Source organism: Melanerpes formicivorus, unplaced genomic scaffold (genome assembly GCF_026170545.1).
Source record: "Melanerpes formicivorus ecotype bairdi unplaced genomic scaffold, bMelFor1.0.p_v2 SCAF_2, whole genome shotgun sequence".
Lineage (NCBI taxonomy): Eukaryota > Metazoa > Chordata > Aves > Piciformes > Picidae > Melanerpes > Melanerpes formicivorus.
Window position 1 is genome coordinate 50,927,643 of NW_027142354.1, and position 20,361 is coordinate 50,948,003.

General features: G+C 46.6%; 1 protein-coding gene across 1 annotated transcript in view; it reads left to right on the forward strand.

Annotated features, from left to right (window-relative positions):
- The window catches only part of UBTD2 (ubiquitin domain containing 2), a 76,241-nt gene that overhangs the window by 34,412 nt on the left and 21,468 nt on the right, over positions 1–20,361 (forward strand). The window contains exon 2 of the mRNA XM_068160130.1: positions 5,359–5,595. Coding sequence (XP_068016231.1) covers positions 5,359–5,595 — 237 coding nt within the window. The remainder of the gene's footprint in view (positions 1–5,358; positions 5,596–20,361) is intronic.

A 20,361-nucleotide genomic window follows, 5' to 3' on the forward strand; every position in this document is an offset into this window, starting at 1 on the left:
CTGATGACTAACTCAATCCCCTCATCCAGATCATCAATGAAGATGTTAAAGAGCACAGGGCCCAGCACTGATCCCTGGGGGACGCCACTGGTGACTGGCCACCAGCTGGATGTGCCACCATTCACCACCACTCTCTGGGCTCGGCCCTCCAGCCAGTTCCTAACCCAGCACAGAGTGTTGCAGTCCAAGCCACGAGCTGACAACTTAGACAGCAGTTTGCTGTGAGGGACACTGTCAAAGGCCTTGCTGAAGTCCAGGTAGACCACATCCACAGGCTCCCCACGTCCACCAGCCGGGTCACCTGATCATAGAAGGAGATCAGTGACTAAATCATGAGATGGGAAGTGAAAGATTTGGGCTGTTCTACACATGAGGGTTTTCACATGTCTGAAGTTTCTTGCATCTCTGCTGCTCCATCTATCCACACAGCTACAGAGACAGGGGATATTTCTTCAGGGGTGGCATAAAGCTTTTAGGAGGGGATTTTTTTTGCAGCACTTCTAACACTTGGTAATCACTCTAAAGATCTTTTCAAATACTGACTCAGGAAGCCAAGTTGTGTTGAAAAGCTTAGTACTGGGATGGATGGCTTGTTGGGATGGATTTGGCTTTAGAGGCATTTGTAGAGTCACTTTCTTCTGCCATCCTTCTCCCCAGCTTAAAAAAAAAGAAAGAAAAGATGATTTTATCTCCAGGTTTATCATCACTGCTGTCTGAGTGGGAAGGATTGTATCTCCAGGGAGAAGTTATTTGAGACTGCTAGGTTCTCTGTCTCTTTAGTCTCTATTCTTGTCCAGTGAAGAGCAATCTATTTGGATGCTGTCTTGGGCAGAGGAGGAAGCAGGAGAGAGAAATGGCCTGTTGCAGTTTGTGTGGTGGTGCTGGATAAGGGGCAGGCAGAGCTGTCTGCAGGAAATGCTGCCGTGCTTGGGGACTGTGGGAAGTGCCTTTAACCCACTTTCATAATTAATGTTTGGGGAGAAGGAGAGGGCCCTGTGGGGTAAATTAGTATTCATTGAATGTACATGCAAACAGATGTTAGCTGAAGTAGATTGGAAGAAAAGATGCCCAGTGACCCAAATTTTTTACATTGCCCTGTTTGTCTGTCTGAAATGTTCTGACTGATAAGCATTAATAAGGAAACAACTCCTTAAGTGTTTTACTACATAGGTTATTCACAATACACTGTTTAATGCATGCAGTCCATCTTCTCTGGGCTGCCTCCTTCACCGTTGTTCCAGCCTGGACCATCATCAGCTCCCAGCTTGTGTGTGCTCAGCAAAGACTTGGCCTATTAATGGCTGAGCTTTGCCAGGAAACTTGGTGTTTTGTAAACTCTTGGGTCTGCTGTTCTGAAATCTGTTAAATGGTCAGCACTTCTTTGAACAGCAAATGGAAGCAATTCCATGGAGGCAAAAAGCCATAAATGTTTGTGGTCACAGGGAAGGTCTCAGAAGTTTATTATTGTTAGTTTCTGCATGGGATACAAAATAACAGCTGGAGACACTGTTGGTGTGCCAGGCTGTTGTAATTTGCTACTTCTAATTATCATCTGACTTTGTTTCCATGCAAAAATATCCTCTAATATATATATATGTTCTTTCATTTTCTTTTTGAAATCTTAACAGAAGGTTCATGCCTTCAAATAGTTGGCAATGTCACCTTTCCAGCAGGAATTCTTTCAAGCATCCTATTTTTTTTTTCAGTCACTTATGTCTCTGCTTCTTCAACGTGAATGGCATTTGGAATTCCAAACTCAGGTATTCCTTTGGTAATATAAAGTTAGATTGGTAAAAGGTGTGAGGAGTGACCTTGTGTATTTCCTTTGGTCTCCTTCAAGCCTGTGTGAAGTTGAAATGCCTGCTGGAACAGGTCATCTTGAGTGCAATCACACAGCACTTACAGGATGGCCAAGGGATCAGGCCCAACCAGCATGGATTTAGGAAGGGCAGGTCCTGCCTGACCAACCTGATCTCCTTCTGTGATCAAGTGACCTCCTGGTGGATGTGGGGAGGCCTGTGGATGTGGTCTACCTGGACTTCAGCAAGGCCTTTGACACCGTCCCCCACAGCAAACTCCTGGCCAAGCTGTCAGCCCATGGCTTGGATGGGAGCACACTGCAATGGGTTAGGAACTGGCTGGAGGCTGAGCCCAGAGAGTGGTGGTGAATGGTGCCACAGCCAGCTGGCGGCCAGTCACCAGTGGTGTGCCCAAAGGATCAGTGCTGGGCCCCATGCTCTTTAACATCTTCATTGATGATCTGGATGAGGGCATTGAGTCCATCATCAGTAAATTTGCTGACGACACCAAGCTGGGGGCAGGAGTTGATCTGCTGGAGGGTAGAGAGGCTCTGCAGAGGGACCTCGACAGGCTGGACAGATGGGCAGAGTCCAACGGCATGAGATTGAACACATCCAAGTGCTAGGTTCTGCACATTGGCCACAACAACCCCATGAAGTGCTACAGGCTGGGGTCAGAGTGGCTGGAGAGCAGCCAGGCAGAGAGGGACCTGGGGGTGCTGGTTGATGGTAGGCTGAACATGAGCCTGCAGTGTGCCCAGGCAGCCAAGAGGGCCAATGGCATCCTGGCCTGCATCAGGAACAGTGTGGCCAGCAGGAGCAGTGAGGTCATTCTGCCCCTGTGCACTGCACTGGTTAGGCCACACCTTGAGGACTGTGTCCAGTTGTGGGCCCCTCAGTTTTGGAAGGATGTTTAGTTGCTGGAACGAGTCCAGAGAAGGGCAACAAAGGTGGTGAGGCGTTTGGAACACAAGCCCTATGAGGAGAGGCTGAGGGAGCTGGGGTTGCTTAGCCTGGAGAAGAGGAGACTCAGGGGTGACCTTATTGCTCTCTACAACTACCTGAAGGGGGGTTGTAGACAGGCATCCAACAGACAGGCCTGTTGGTCTCTTCTCCCAGGCAACCAGCACCAGAACAAGAGGACACAGTCTCAGGCTGTGCCAGGGGAGGTTTAGGCTGGATGTTAGGAAGTAGTTCTATACAGAGAGAGTGATTGCCCATTGGAATGGGCTGCCCAGGGAGGTGGTGGAGTCACCATCACTGGAGGTGTTCAGGAGGAGACTTGATGGGGTGCTTGGTGCCATGGTTTAGTTGTTTAGGTGGGTTGGGTTGGTTGATGGGTTGGACGCGATGATGCTCCATGTCAAGTGCCCTTCTGAAACCAGCTGAGTGCATCTGTGGCAGGAAAAAAAAAGTAGTCAAGGAAGGAGGTGGAATATTTGAATTAAATCCTGGTTTTGCAAAACATTAGAGTTTACCTGAAGTGAGTATTTCTGATACATTGACACTTATTCTTCTCAGTCATGTTCCTCACCCCCACACACTCTGCCACATGTAGTTAGCTGTGGAGATGCAATCTAACTCTAGAGTGAGAACTAAGAAGAATATTTAGACATTGCTGTATTGTTCCAGTGAAAGCAGAATGCTGGAGTAAGATGGAGGTGAAATGCAAGGGGCTTTTTTGTCTTTTTTGTCAGCTATTGTCAACTTTCTGCCAGAAAAATGAAGAGGATTTAGAGAAAGGGAATCTCTAAGGATGCACAGAGGATACAGAATGCTAAATAGTCCTTGTGCTTGTCCTGGTGCTCTCCCATCCTTGCAGACTAGCCAGGAGCACCTGATAAGCAGCAGCTTTACTTTGCCGGCTTTGATACTGTAGCAGCTGTGGTGTCTCATTCTTTAAAGAGATATTTTATCCTTGGTAATGTGGATGTGGGGTGCCAAACTTCATCCCTTCATGCTTCCCTGGCCTGACAGCAGCTGGAGTTCCTCTGTTCTCTTGGGACAGCAAGGGCCTCCCCAGCATCATATGTGGTGGGATCCTTGGTTGAGTTCAGTGCTGTGTAGCCGACTTGCCTTTCAATAGCCTTCAGTACTCATCACCCAATTTCTATGACCTGTCCTATGGAGGGCCTGCTTATTTTCAGCTGGAAGCACACTTAAATTTCATTTAACTGTTAAAGGTCACTTTATTCCCTGTGGATACATCTGAACTATTCAGAGTTTTGTGGTATTGAGCTGTGGTGAGAAGTGTTTTTGTGGTTTGTGAATGCACTCTTCCTTGACTGTCCTTGTAGGTCATCAACCTTCTCACTGCCAGGAGGGGGTTGAAGGAAATGGGATTTTACCTCTTGCAGGGAGAAATTCAGGGCACACTGAAGAAGTTTACTCCCTTGTTTTTCCTTTTTCTTTCAACAGAGGATGAAAGAACCCCTTACTCCCACAAATGGAAGTGAAGGGTTTACCACAGTCTTAGCCAAGCAGTTGAGCAGGTAGCTTTAATCCACCAACATCATCCATATGTGCTTATCTTAACTGACTATTACACAAAAATAGCTGGAGCTAAAGCAAAACAAATGCTTCTGTGTTTATTGTGAATGAGAGAACCACTTTTGAAAGCTTGATGGCTTCCTGGATTATTCTTTAGGGATTCCTGTCTCTGACAATTCTAGCCTTTGTGTATCCTATTTGCCTTTCTATATATACTTCCACTAAACCAAATCTGTTTAAAAGGAGATGATACAAATAAATTCTTGTATTAATAAAGGACCAGGGTTGTTGAGCAGGGAGTGTGGCTACCAGTGTGCAGATGCAGTAAAGTTTCACCATCTTGGCTGCTTGTATTAATAAAGGACCAGGGTTGTTGAGCAGAGAGAGTGTGTCTAGCAGTGTGCAGATGCAGTGCAGTTTCACCATCTTGGCTTCTTGTATTAATAAAGGACCAGGGTTGTTGAGCAGAGAGAGTGTGTCTAGAAGTGTGCAGATGCAGTGCAGTTTCACCATCTAACTGTTCTGCTGCCACAGCCTTTGGAAGATGTCTGTGCTATGTGTGAGTCTGCCAGTCAGGCATGCACAGCCCAGGCAGAGGGGTGCTCAGTTTTTGGGGAGCCTGGGGAGAAGTTGTAGGGTGCTCAGGGGCGCAGGTGAAATCATAGTATCAGTCAGGGTTGGAAGGGACCACAAGGATCATCTAGTTCCACCCCCGCTGCCATGGGCAGGAACACCCCACACTAGATCAGGCTGGCCAGAGCCTCATCCAGCCTGGGCTTCAACACCTCCAGGGACGGGGCCTCAACCACTGCCCTGGACAACCCATTCCAGGGCTTCACCACTCTCATGGTGAAGAACTTCCTCCTCATGTCTAGAATCATCAGGAAGATAGCCTTGGAGCCCAGGGTAAGGGAGGTGATACCTCAGAAGACATGGAAAAAGGGATCAGGAGTGACCCCAAACAAACTTTAGCTCCGTAGATCCTGAACAGAATAACCAAAGGGCATTTCAATGATATTTTTTGTACTGTGGCCTTGTTTTAATTTCCCTTCCTCTTTCTCCTCCACAGTTGCTCTTGGTCGGAACCAGCCCTTGAAAAAGGAGAAGCCGAAATGGAAAAGCGATTACCCCATGACAGACGGCCAGCTGCGCAGTAAGAGGGATGAGTTCTGGGACACCGCGCCGGCTTTCGAAGGCCGCAAGGAGATTTGGGACGCCCTCAAGGCTGCTGCTCATGCCTTCGAGAGCAACGATCACGAACTGGCACAAGCAATCGTTGATGGTGCAAACATAACACTACCACATGGTAGGTTCACCTGAGGTGGATGTGGCCACCTGAAAGGTGGTTGTAGCCAGGAAGGGGTTGGTCTCTTCTCCCAGGCAACCAGCACCAGAGCAAGGGGACACAGTCTCAAGCTGCGCCAGGGGAAGTTTAGGCTCGAGGTGAGGAGAAAGTTCTTCACCGAGAGAGTCATTCGCCATTGGAATGTGCTGCCCAGGGAGGTGGTGGAATCACCATCCCTGGAGGTGTTCAAGAGGAGATTGGATGTGGCACTTGGTGCCATGGCCTAGTCATGAGGTGACAGGTTGGACTCCATCTTTGAGGTCTCTTCCAACCTTAGTGATACTGTGTGTGGCCTGGGAGAAGTGTTAACAGTTGTTTAAAGCAAATCAATTGAGACATCTCTGCGGTGGCATAAAATACCTCTGTCTCAGTAGGCACATCTTCCTATTTGCTGTTTCAAACCAAAAATCACATTAGTGTGATTTTAGTACCTTTCTCTACTTACCTACATTTGAATCTTTAATGGAATGAAGCTGGAGGTGGGGAGATTCAGGCTGGAGGTGAGGAGGAAGTTCTTCACCATGAGAGTGGTGAAGCCCTGGAATGGGTTGTCCAGGGAGGTGGTTGAGGCCCCGTTCTTGGAGGTGTTTAAGCCCAGGCTGGATGAGGCTCTGGCCAGCGTGATCTAATGTGAGGTGTCCCTGCCCATGGCAGGGGGGTTGGAACTAGATGATCCTTGTGGTCCCTTCCAACCCTGACTGATACTATGATACTATGATCTGGTGCATGGAGTAATGCAGAGTTTCTCTGATCTCTATAGGCAACACCTGTGACTTTCTGTAATCTCTTGCAACACCTGGATGCTTGAAAGCACTTTTTCTTTTTTCCAGCCTCCCTTAGTGAGTAGGTTTGTATGTTTCCCCACCACCACCCTCTTCCCCAGATCTTAAAGGTTTCTTTGGCACACTAATTGTGGTTTTAAAGTATCTTTTCTGAAGAGTATGGAAAAACTTGCCCAAATACCTGATGTTGGCAAACTGCTCTAAGATCTTGTGTGAGATTAACAGTCAGTGTTATTTTGGGTGCTTTCCCCTTTGCACAGTTGTTCTGAATTCTGTTGTGGGTTTTTTTCTTCCCAAGCTCTGTTCTCCCTCATTTCACCCTTCTGCAATTCATCACTTCCCTTTATTCCCAGGAGAAATGCTGCTCAAATTCTGTATTGAAAAATGTTAAATTACAGAACTGAATGGATTTGTAGCCTAGGTAACCCTCAGTTCAGGAAGGATGTTGACTTGCTGGAATGAGTCCAGAGAAGGGCAACGAAGTTGGTGAGGGGTTTGGAACACAAGCCTTATGAGGAGAGGCTGAGGGAGCTGGGGTTGCTTAGCCTGGAGAGGAGGAGATTCAGGGGTGACCTTATTGCTCTCTACAACTACCTGAAGGGAGGTTGTAGACAGGTGGATGTTGGTCTCTTCTCCCAGGCAGCCAGCACCAGAACAAGAGGACACAGTCTCAGGCTGCACCAGGGGAGGTTTAGGTTGGATGTTAGGAAGAAGTTCTATACAGAGAGAGTGATTGCCCATTGAAATGGGCTGCCTGGGGAGGTGGTGGAGTCCCCATCATTGGAGTTGTTCAGGTGGAGACTTGATGGGGTGCTTGGTGCCATGGGTTAGTTGTTTAGGTGGGTTGGATTGGTAGATGGGTTGGACGTGATGATCTTGAAGGTCTCTTCCAACCTGGTCTGGTCTATTCTATTCTATTAACATGAAATAATTAGGATGGAATTAAAATCAAGGGAAAAAAAAATCCCAAAACCCTAACCCACACCAAAAACTAATTAATAAAAAAAAATGACCTGTAACAAAATGCACAGAACTGAGCCAAGCATGTGTTTTGGTTAGGCCCTGCTTGGTGTCCTCTCCTCCAGAAGAGGCATGAAGAGACTTGCTTCAAACAATGAACTTGTTCCTGATGTGTATAAAAGACGTAAGTGTGCTGACTAGGGTCTCCTGGGAAGAGAAAAAGGATGCTTTAAAAGATCATGTACCTGGCTTTCTGGGGTAACTAATCTTCATGAGACCCAACTGCTCATATTGCCTTTTTTCCCCCTTCTTCTTTTCCTGGCACTGTTTAGAGCCTCACTTTGCTGAGGAAGGCACCATTGGTCGTGTATTTAGCTTGGAAGGGGTAGATTTGGGGAGCTCTCTCTTTTCCCATACTAAAGGGTGAAACATTTCTAATACTTGTGGTTTAAGGTGTTGTTTTTCCCCACTTCTGTTGAGCAGTCAGGATCTCTGAAGCATCACTGAGAGGTGGAAACTTCCAGGGCTGCAATACAACCTGGCTTTTCCATAATTCATGGGCAGTCTATTGTGGTCCTCCAGATCATTGTTTGTTTTCAGGGAGGTTTGTGTTTTGCTGGCTTGACTGATAATGAGGGAGGTTTTGTCAAGGGCAGTTGCACATAAGGAAATGGTTTCTGTAGTAGCTGTGGTTTTAAAGAGGATTTTGTCAATTATTTCCAGAATGGAAGTCTCAGGTTTGTCTTTGACGGACCTGTTGGAGGTCTGTGTATGTACTAGGCCCAACCCATGAGAGAGAAATGATTTCCCTGCTCTCAGCTAATGTGGCTTTCAAAAGAGAGAGGAAGGAATCAAGTTATGTAGTGTTGAACTAGCATCAGAAGACCTCTTTCTGTGTTTATCATGTTTCCTTGCTCATAAAGCTGGTCAAAATCTGGAAATCCTAAACAACCTGCTTGATTTTACCTATCTGTGCTGTATTTTAAACAGTGCATTTTATTTAATCTGTGTCCAGAAAGCAACAGAAAATTGTCCTCCTAAATTGATCATCTTGTGGATTTTTGTCCTTCAAGAACCATCTGCCTTGCTGAAAATGTCCCAGAAGAAGCTGGATGCTTAGGCAGCTTGTGAGCTGGAGGGAATTGGAGGGGGGGAGAGGAGTGTCTGGCAAAGTGGATGACTGAGGTTGCTGATAATTTGAAGTCACCATTCAGAAAAGATAATTAATATCTCAGAGGCTGAGTGTTTGCAGACCTAAAGTAGTCACTTTATTGTTTTGCTTAGTTGCTGAAATAAAAATAGTAGAGGTCAGGAAAACTCAGAGTTATATATGGGGAAAGGTTACCAAAATACAAATTGCCTTCTGCTGTGGTCTTTCACTGCTTAAGTGATTTGCTTTCCAGATCAGACTTCATCTTAGCCTGGAGAATTGTCTCTTGGTATGTGAATGTTCCCTCTCCTCAGGGATGGTCTGAGCCTGTACTCTGCGTCGGTTAGGCCGCACCTTGAGTACTGTGACCAGTTCTGGGCCCCTCAGTTTAAGTAGGACATCGAGACACTTGAACGTGTGCAGAGAAGGGCAACAAGGCTGGGGAGAGGCCTTGAACACAAGCCCTATGAGGAGAGGCTGAGGGAGCTGGCATTGTTTAGCCTGAAGAAGAGGATGCTCAGGGGTGACCTCATTGCCCTCTACAACTACCTGAGGGGTGGTTGTGGCCAGGAAGGGGTTGGTCTCTTCTCCCAGGCAACCAGCACCAGAACAAGGGGACACAGTCTCAAGCTGTGCCAGGGGAGGTTTAGACTGGAGGTCAGGAGGAAGTTTTACACAGAGTGATTGATTGCCCATTGGAATGGGCTGCCCGGGGAGGCGGTGGAGTCACCATCACTGGAGGTGTTCAGGAGGAGACTTGATAGGGTGCTTGGTTGCATGGGTTAGTTGATTAGGTGGTGTTGGATGATAGGTTGGACGCGATGGTCTTGAAGGTCTCTTCCAACCTGGTTTATTCTATTCGAACAAAGGGACACAGTCTCAAGCTGCGCCAGGGGAAGTTTAGGCCTGAGGTGAGGCAAAGTTCTTCACCAAGAGAGTCATTTGTCATTGGAATGTGCTGCCCAGGGAGGTGGTGGAGTCCCCATCCCTGGAGGTGTTCAAGAGGAGATTGGACGTGGCACTTGGTGCCATGGTCTAGTCATGAGGTCTGTGGTGACAGGTTGGACTCGATGATCTTTGAGGTCTCTTCCAACTTAGTGATACTGTGAAGGAAAACTGATAGCAATTTAATTCTTCTAGCAAAGGGAGATTTGGAACATGAACACGTTTCTGCAGCGAGGGCAATATTGTTTGTATCATGTGGCTTGTGGAACTTGACGAGACCCCAGTAATGAGCTATTTTGACAGCATTAGATTATGTATTCAGTTTAAATGTTGCACAAGTGTACATGTGAACAGCACTTCCAAGGGAAACATTGAATTTATGGCATCAAAGCATAGAAAGGAAGCATAACAACTTGTAATTGCGGGGGAGGATTTTGTACAAGTGGGAAAGTTTAAGCTGTTTAAGCCTGTCTGGGAGATTAAGTCTGTCTTTGGGTTCTGAGATGAAGTCACTTGTGGGTCCCTGTTCCTTCCTTATGAGAAGACAGGATGTGTGATGTTTAGTTTCAACACTCCCAAATTTGCAAAGAGTGTTTCTTAATTTGTGTGATGTATGACTGCTTGTTAAGCTCAGACTTCATAACCGTGTTTCAGGCTTTTTAAGTCCCTGCAGTTTCTGGTTGCAAGCAAGAAGCTGAAACTGGGCAAATAACTCGGATTCTCTTTGAGCAGCCTGAGGAATGTGTGATGGATGCTGTGCCCTGGAAGTTATTCTTCTAATGTCATTGAATGCAATACTTAAGGGGGAAGAAGTATGTGAACTCTCAAATCTGGCTTTTGAGCAGACAACTTGCTTGGGCTCCTGCCTACTACTGGCAGACCGTGGAGTGCTTTCTGAGGCCCACCTACAGAATATTCTGAATGTTTCATAAGTAAGTCAGAAATCAAACTTGTACCACAGGCTCCCTTGCCCAAGCCAGGCCTGACTTGAAGATAGATTACAAATACAGAGGGTGTGTTGAGTGTTTATCCAGGATCTCAAGTTTAGTGGTGATTTTTTGTACCTGCACAATTGCTTCAATTGCTTTTCATTCAACGTTCCGCAGGTGACACTTCCTTGTGCCTCAGCTGCTTCTGTGGTTCTTTGTGCAGTGTGACCTTTCCACTACAGAGAATGCTGCTTCTGTCAGAAATTCAAGCATTTCTCAGCCCTCAGTATTGTTACTGCAGCATACAAATAGATTATGAATAAAAGCTTTCCATTTATGGGCTCAGTAATGCCTGTTCTCAGGAAACTGAGCTCATCTTCAGGCAGGTAGGACAAACAAACTCTACTTGTTCCAAATGACACCCAAATCCTCCTTGGTTTTGTTTACCAAAAACCCCTCACTTTGCAAAATGTAAAATGAGGGGATAATGGATTTTTAAGAGATCCAGCTGCTGCATATGCATTTACTACACAGTCCTGTGCTTATCTGGCTTACATTTCCACCTAGATCTACCTAGGTAACTGCAGAGCAGTGCAGGATCCTGCACAGGGTGGTCTGTTCTCCCACTCTGCCCTGGGCCTCTGTGTGGGTACCTGGAGCACAGCAGGAGACCTGTGTCACATCTCAAATTAATCTTTTATACCCTTTTTATTGTCTGTAGCTATTCTTCTGGCTGGGCAGCACATACACATCCAATTCAGGCCATGCCTTCTGCAGCAAAGGTAGGAGGGCATTTAAAGTGCGTGCAGAGCTTCCTGGAATAGACCTAAATGTTGACGTGCAATTTTTGGCTCCTGGTCTGCCAGAAACCCTAGAAGAAATTGCTTGGGTGTGGCAGAGTTTCTTCATGGAATTGAGGCTGTATTTCTTCAAATGGGAGGGGAAAAAGGAAAATGTTCTGCTCAGGCTGTAAATGCAAACACTCTGTAGTTCCCCAAGGAAGGCAACTGTTGAGGAAGATGACATGCAGAAGTCAAGATTATTTGGGAGGGCCTTTTGTTGTTTGTTTGGGGGGGGATTTTCTTCTTGAGTATCGTAGTATCAGTCAGGGTTGGAAGGGACCACAAGGATCATCTAGTTCCAACTCCCCTGCCATGGGCAGGGACACCCCACACTAGATCAGGCTGGCCAGAGCCTCGTCCAGCCTGGTCTTAAACACCTCCAGGGATGGCACCCCAACCACCTCCCTGGACAACCCATTCCAGGGCTTCACCACTCTCATGGTGAAGAACTTCCTCCTCACCTCCAGCCTGAATCTCCCTACCTCCAGCTTCATTCCATTCCCCCTAGTCCTATCAATAGTATCATAGCCTGACATTTTTGTGTGTGAAAGCTTGTATTTATGATGGGGCAGGCAAGGATGGGACATTCCCATTCTCACCACAGAAAGCCAGCATCAGCTGAGAGAAATTCCTTTAACTCCATTGGAAAAAAAATGGCAAATTTTAAATTGAATTTCCCCCCCCCCCCCTCTCCCAAAGGAAGAAGTCTTCCCAGAAGTGATGCAATACTAGGAGGCTATTGCATTTCTTCTCATTTATTTTCTGTGAGCACAACAGAGGCTTGGAAAAGGCAAATCAAAGCCATACATCTCCATCTTAACTGCCCTTGCGTGCCAGGCATGTTGTGGACGCTGTCGCCCCGTGCGTTACGTACAGAATTAAACCTTGTGGGAAGAGGGGGGGTGGGGAGCAAGGGCTGACAGAGGCTTGCAGCTCCAGATTCTGGATTAGCTGATGCTGCAAAACTAAAATTGCTTTTTGATTCCAGAGACCTGTAGGAAAAGGGAGGAAGCAACACCTCTCCTCTTAGCGCTGCCTCCAGCCAGCTCCCTCTCTTCTCTGACCCGTGTGAGGAGGACTCTTACCGACGTAATTTTTCTAATGGATGCTTGTTGTTTTTTTTGCTGTCTTCTGCAGTTAAAAATAGCACATAAGAAGTATTAAATAAATAAATAAGCTTGTGGGCTGGGCTTAGCACTTCTCATCTATCTTGGGTGCCTCTGTGGGATGTATTTAAAAATAGAAATAATGTTATCACCGATTTATCCTCTCTTATTTTTTTCCCCCCCCCTCCCCTTCTTTCTTTTCCTGATGTCTCAAAGTAGCACATCCTCAATATTTTATTAATAAGCCCATTTAAATTTAATGGAGATCAGTTTTACATACTTCTCAGCTATCAAAAAGGAAAGGTTGGAGTGTGTAGTATTTTTTTTTTTCACTAGGGTCTGAACCAAATGTTTTAGCGTTGAGCTGATCTGGCCCTGAAATTAGTTTAATGTTAATTAGAACCTGTCTGGGGTTAAGTGGAGTTTTTGAGTTTCAGGATGGACACTTAATTTGCTCTAGCACAATTACTGGTGTATTAGATTTAACTCCTTTTAATGCTGTCTGAATGGTAAGAAGGGGCTTCTCTGTTAAACAGTACCTTTGGGCTTGGGAGCAGTCAACTTCTCTGTGCTTTAAAATACAGCTCCTGTAGCTCTCAGCATGCTCTCACAGTGAGCAGTCTTGCAGCAGTGGCTCTTTGTGCGTGAGAAGACCTGTCACATGTACTGGAGATCATGAAAAGTGGGCATGTGAGTGTTTAACTGAAATGCTGATGAAAAGTAGGTGAAATTACTGAAATGTTCTTGCTGTGAGTATAGCATTTTCTACCCCTTTGGGTGAAATACTCAGCAGAAAGCCAGCAGTAGTGGTGTAAAGGAAAGCGTGCTTCACCTCTGCTGTTTACCCCTCTCCAGTCCAAACACAAATTCCTAGTGCCAGCAAAACTCTTTATCCTACTGAGCTGTAGCTATGCATCCTAATGTGGTATTTGCTGCCTTTGGGCTTGATGTTTCCCTGCACTAAAGAGCAGCTTTTAGTGGCTGTGCCCGCAGTCCTCCATCCCTCTGTGTGCTGCCTCCCCTTTGTGTGCTCTGGGGTTACAGAGGCTGTTGCTGTCTGAAAGGACACATTACATCACATCATGTACCTGCTGTCCTATAATGCTTGGCTGCACCTCACTGCAGCACTGTGGTTCAGTAGACCATTGGGATGCATGTTAGAATAGAATAGAATAAACCAGGTTGGAAGAGACCTTCAAGATCATCGCATCCAACCCATCAACCAATCCAACCCACCTAAACAGCTAAACCATGGCGCCAAGCACCCCATCAAGTCTCCTCCTGAACACCTCCAGTGATGGTGACTCCACCACCCACCACCTCCCTGGGCATCCCATTCCAATGGGCAATCACTCTCTGTGTAGAATTTCCTCCTAACATCCAGTCTGAACCTCCCCTGGTGCAGCTTGAGACTGTGTCCTCTTGTTCTGGTGCTGGTTGCCTGGGAGAAGAGACCAACCCGCACCTGTCTGCAACCTCCCTTCAGGTAGTTGTGGAGAGCAATAAGATCTCCTCAGAGCTTCCTCTTCTCCAGGCTAAGCAACCCCAGCTCCCTCAACCTCTCCTTGCTGATCAGGTTTGAGGGGTTTTTGGTATCTTATTTTTTTAGCACTTAACCCAGCACAATGTGAGCATGCACTGTTGTCAACCTGTACTCCACAGTCACCTCCTCCTGTGCTGAAAACTCTGGGTTTGTATGTAAATGAAAGACTTCACACTGTTCCTTAAGACCTTGGGGGAGTGCAAGGTGAAGGGCAGAGAGGATGATAGCTAAGGCTTAATGGAACAGGGTGATTTGGGGTGAACAGGAGAGCAGCCCATGGCACAAGTGTGGTTGGCAAGATGTCAGCGCTGCTTTTAATGTTGCTCGCGTTCATTGTGTGAGAAGTTCCAAGGAGGTTTTTATGCTGCTCAAGTAAATTCACTGGGAGTGCTGGAAAAGTTCTGCTGCTGCTGGCCTTTCACCTTCTTCTTGAAGGATTTTGCCTTGCTTTAACTTTTCTGTAGTGGTTTTATGAAAAGTGTCTATACCAAGATTCTGCTGGTATGAGAAATACAGGATTTGCCCCAAACAGTTGTCCCCAGTGACTGAGACTGAATGAAGAAACAAAGCATAAGCAAAATACCATTCTCCTCTCCTATGCAGGACAGAGGAACACAGTGGTGATGGGAAATCTGAGCAGTACATGCCATCAATGTATGTTAGTCATCCCAACCAGCCTCATCATTGCTTATAAGGAAAGGGGAAGGTGTGCAGACCCTCCTTTGCAGGATAAAACATCCAAGGTTGTGTGCGGTTTGGAGTGAGGGAAGGGATGGCAATAGCTTGTTTTTGTAGAAGCAGGAACTAAGGAAGAAAGTAGCACTCAATGCTTTTATTGAAAAGAAACCAGACTGTTCTCTGTCCAGGAGAAGGGAAACTTAGCACCCAAGTGCCAGCAGTCCTTTTAAGGCTGTATCAGCCATTAGTGCCTGTGCCACGTGGTATTAATGTAGTGAAAGGTACTATATATCATAGACATGTAATTTCTTTGTGTGAAAGCCAGTTCCTGTATCAGAAGTGAACTCAGACTTAATTCTAAGTCAAGTTGTAGAAAATTCATCTGCTGTGCTAATTTTACCTATTAAATAGGGTCTCTTTAGCTTGGAGAACAGGAGACTTGAGAGGTGTTCTCTTTAATGTTTATAAATATGTGAAGGGCAGTGTCAGGAGGATGGAGCCAGGCTCTTCTCAGAGATGCCCAGTGATAGGACAAGGGGCAGTGGGTGCAAGCTGGAGCATAGAAGGTTCCATGCAAACAGAAGGAAAATCTTTTTCACTGTGAGGGTGACAGAACCCTGGAACAGGCTGCCCAGAGAGGTGGTGGAATATCCTACTCTGGACACATACAAAACCTGCCTGGATATGTTCTTGTGTCACCTTCTCTAGGTGATCCTGTCCTGGCAGGGGTGTTGGACTAGGTGATCTTTTTGAGGTACCTTCCAGCCCCTAATGTTCTGTGATTCTCTGAAGCAGGAGTACCTGCTAAACCCTGCTTCTTTGTGAGTGTTAAGGCTTGATCACATGCATGGCCTTCATTAACAGCCAAGAAGTGCTGTGACTGTAAGTGCCAGAGGTGGGATGCTACTGTAAATAAGCTTTCTGCAGGGACCTAGTGTATCTGTCTCAGATACTGATTTTCCAAGTTCCCAACACAGTGATTGCTAAAAGTGAGTGGCCAGACATAGATGGGAGTGGGAGCAGTGGAAACAAAACTACATCACAGCTCTCTCACACTGACCATTTAATGTACAGCTCCCATAAAACAAGTAACCCCAGAAGTGTGACTCTTAATTTTTGCAGTGCTTTTTGTGGGTGGCTTTATTGGACTTAAGTGTTGTCTTGATGAAGCTGTGGTTGAGAGAATCTGCACAGTCAATATCGCTGTGACATCTTTGGGGTTTAATTCCAATCTGCTGCTGTAAACTGCTGCCCATTAAGCCACAAGATCCTTGCGGTTTTTCCTCCTACCCTTCCCTGCAAGCTGCTGTACCCATCCTTTGCCCTTTGCTAGCAGGTTAAGGCTGTACAAATTGCTTTCTCAGCAGCTCATTTGTCTGAGGAGACTTTTAATTTTCATTGATAAAATATTTTCTCTGTCGCGTATGACATTGCTCTCCACGCACGAACAATGGCTTTGTGTGTGTGGCTACAGAATGCTCAGCCAGGCTTCTCTAATGTCTCTCTGAAAGGGTAGTGAAAGGTATTTTGGTGTCTGTGGCTGTCTAATTTTAGACTTCAGCAGTTATGAAAGCTTTGGGAGGTCTGACTACGAAAGTGTTATCTGTCAGTGTGATCAGCAGCAGTACTGAGATGAGCAGGCAGGCCCTGAAAGTGAAGGAAATTAACATCTTCCTGTAGTGAATATCATAACATTTCCACTTGAGGCTACTAGAGTTTGGCTTTTTGCTTTTGATTGTTTTGGGATATTGGATTTCCCCCCTCAGACTCTGCTCAACAGAAAGCAGGTTTTTATTGTATAGAACAGAATGGAATAAACCAGGTTGGAAGAGACCTTCAAGATCATCATGTCCAACCTATCATCCAACACCATCTAATCAAGTAAACCATGGCACCAAGCACCCCATCAAGTCTCCTCCTAAACACCTCCAATGATGGTGACTCCACCACCTCCCCAGGCAGCCCATTCCAATAGGCTATCACTCTCTGTGTAGAATTTCCTCCTAACATCCAGTCCGAACCTCCCCTGGCACAGCTTGAGACTGTGTCCTCTTGTTCTGGTGCTGGCTGCCTGGGAGAAGAGACCAACCCCCACCTGGCTGCAACCTCCCTTCAGGTAGTTGTAGAGAGCAATAAGATCTCCTCTGAGCTTCCTCTTCTCCAGGCTAAGCAACCCCAGCTCCCTCAGCTCTCCTCACAGGGTTTGTGCTCCAAACCTCTCCCCAGCTTTGTTGCCCTTCTCTGGATATGTTCCAGCAAGTCAACCTCCTTCCTAAACTGAGGGGCCCAGACCTGGACACAGGACTCAAGGTGTGGCCTAACCAGTGCAGTGTACAGGGGCAGAATGACCATTTTGGTTGGTTGGTTTTGATGTGGGTTTTTGGGGTTTTTTTGTTTGGTTGGGTTTTTTGGGGGTTGGGCTATTTTTTGGGGGGTTTGTTTTGGGTTGTGGTGTGATGTTGGGTTTTTTTTTTAAGGGGAGGGACTTTTTTTCCTGTTTTGTTTTTACTTCAGTTTAAAAAAAACAAAAGACCAAAAGGAAGGGATTAAAACCCCAAAATGGTGGTGTCTTGCAAGAAGCCAGAATAGCTGCTGTGAGTGCTGAGCACATGAATGTGCATTAGGAGGATGCTTGTACGTGGGGATTTCTTCTACTCATTAGTGTCTATTTTTGAATGTTGTTGACATCAAGTTCCCTCTTTAGATGTATCTTGGCTGAAATAGTGAGTACATTGAGTCTGGCTTTTAACAAGACTGCATCAAAACTGGGTTTGTGTCCTGCTGCCTGTGTGTGTGCATAGCACCAGTAGATACTCTGGAAAAGGGTTGCTCACCCAGGTGAGAGCTCTGATCCCAGTTTTGGTGGTGCCTCTCTCAAGCCTTGACTGTCGCAGTTGTAGTCTCCTCACTATGTTGCTTCTGAAGTGTGAACATGGCATAAGAACACAAGAAGTGCAGAAAGAAATGCTGCCTTCCATATGCTGGGTGGGCACCTGCTCTGGTGAGAGAGGTGAGGGAGACAAACTCATCTTCAAATCCATTTCATATAAGAACTTTGGGCATGCTCCTTCTGTCTTCTCTGTCCTCAGGATGTACCTCCTGCTGATGAGAAATGTCTGAAATGCTCTGGCTGTTTCACTTCTGCTCAGGCACAATAATTGCTTTTTTGTTAGAAAGCTTCATCTAGGTTAGGGATCTTCAATCAACAGCCTCCAGGCTGTGTGCCCCTTGCTTGGACGCTAAATTCAGCCTGATCCAGCCTACTTCCTGGTGGCTGCTCAGAGGCAGCTGGCAGGGTGGCAGCTCCTCGTCCTCTGCTGTCTCTCACCTCTGTGATGCTCAGCATTTTCTGTGTCCATTGCTGAGCTGGCATGCCTGGGAAGGTGGTTTCATTGCCCTTGAAAAATACCTTGTTCCAGGGAGGTCCATGTGCACACAGTGCTAGGCAAAGGCAGCTGCACTGCTGCCCTGCTGCATGAGCAAAACACTTACAGATGTTACACTCTAGTCAAGAGAGGTCCCTTTGCACTTGAAAACTGGCCCAGGGCTTAGAAGGTGTAGCAAGCTGCCTGATAAAAGGAAGCAAACTCTTTCATTTTTGGTTTTGATGTGAAATTTAGAAAGCCAAAAGTCAATTATTCAAACTTTTACTGTCCCTTGGAAAAGGAACTGCAGACTCAGAATGTAGATGCAAGCTGCCCAAGGTTCAGAGCTTTTGTTAAAGCCTTGTTTCTCATTCTTTTGCCTCTTTCTGTTGTCGTTTGGTTTAGCAGTGCTGTCAAGTCCGAGCAGCCTCATCACACAATGGCACAATTGGCAGCTTTGGCTGCATTTTTCTTACTAAACCAGAACTTCAAGGAGGAGATACTCATTGTATAAATGAGAGTGAGAAAAGAGCTCTTCCTGGCTGGAAATACAGCACGTTACTTCAATTCCTGGATGCTTAAAGCAATCCATTTGTTTACCTTCGCACTGAAAAAAGGGCAAGTTAGCAGCATTAACATACAGACTGTAACGCAGCAGAAACACCTTGTTTTGTACCAGCCACTTCACAGCTGGGAGTTGAAAGCTTTGGAGAAGCTTTTGATTTGATTTTTATGTTTAAGTGGAGTTGTGAATGCTTATGCTGGAGTACTTTCCCCACTTACCCTTTGAAAGCCTTCTAGGGGGGTGAGGCAGAGGCTAATGTGAATAACCCCATCCTGCACTGACCTGGAGCGTCACAGCCCATTGGTTTTGCTCTCCAGCTGTGTTTTGTCTGTCTTTGCTCCAGCTTTTCCTCTTAACAGGATCCATGGAAAGCATAGTGTTGCTGTTGGGGGTGCCTGTAAAGCACAAAATAAACCAAGGAAGAGAAACCCTTGGTTTATGTGAAGCGGTGTAAAAGTTTTCCTAATTATCAAGTGCAGTTGTTGCTGTTGCTTGGATTGTTTTCACTTGAGTCAGAGGAGGGATATGAAGAAGCAGGGGGATGGTGCTGTACAGCAGGGTGGGGCTCTTGCTTTGCCAAGTCCCTTCTTTAGAGCACTTTGGAGGGGAGAGTGTGCATCCTAGCAGCTGATGTCCTGAGAGCTAGCGACTCTGGAGTGTGGGGATGTGCTCAGTGTTTCTTTCAGGTATGAGGCACAGTGTGGAAGAAAGCAGAATGTGTATTGTCAGTTTGGCACAGTGGAGCTGGCTTCCCACAAACAGGGCTGTGGACCCTGAGTGTTTTAAGCAATGGAGCAAGATGAGCAAGCTGCCTGCTTCATTTTACACAGCCTCCAGTTGCTACCTCTCCAAATCTCTTTGCAGGGCCACAGAGCGAAGCAGGGTCAGTGAACATCTCTGAGTTTGAAATGTCCTTTGCCATAATGTTTGATAGCTTTTGACATTCATCATCTTCCCTGTCCAGTTTGTGAGATAGCTGCAAGCACCTGTAGCAGGGTCACTCAGCTGCTGCTACAGCAGCAGGAACAAGCAGATGCTGGGATCAGGCAGCTGTGAGGATGGCCTTGCTGCTGAGAAAATTGCCTCAGAAGTGGTTGAGAGGGACCATTTATGTCAGGCCTCTGCTGTCACAACCAGTGACTTGCATGCATTTCAGAAAGAGAAGGTTCTAAAGCAGCAGTGAGGTTGTGGGGTTTTTAAGATGCAGTGCACTGCAGAGGAAGCCTCATCTGCCATGTGATGAAGTGATTCTTAACAGCACCACCAAATGGGTTTTTCCATTTCCATGAACCCAGCGCATGGCTGAGGACAGAGGAAGCAGCTCGAGGAGCTCAGCACAGGGAGCTTGCTTCCAGTACCTGAAGGGGGCCTGCAGGAAGACTGGGGAGGGACTTCTCAGGATATCAGGTAGTGATAGGACTAGGGGGAATGGAATGAAGCTGGAGGTGGGGAGATTCAGGCTGGACATGAGGGGGAAGTTCTTCACCATGAGAGTGGTGAAGCCCTGGAATGGGCTGTCCAGGGAGGTGGTTGAGGCCCTGTCCCTGAAGGTGTTTAAGAGCAGGCTGGCTGAGACTCTGGCCAGCCTGATCTAGTGTGGGGTGTCCCTGCCCATGGCAGGGGGGTTGGAACTAGCTGATCCTTGTGGTCCCTTCCAACCCTGACTGATACTATGATAGTATGATACTATTTCCATCCCCTGAGCAGGGTGTGACTCCAGGGTGTTTTAAGAGCACTGGGGTGTAGCCCCTGTGTCTTGGGAGGACTGTGCTCCACCGGGATGTGGTTAGATGTGGAGATGCCTGAGGAGATGCTTGGAGTGATTCAGTGACCATCCCTCAGTAGGCTGACAGCATGCACCT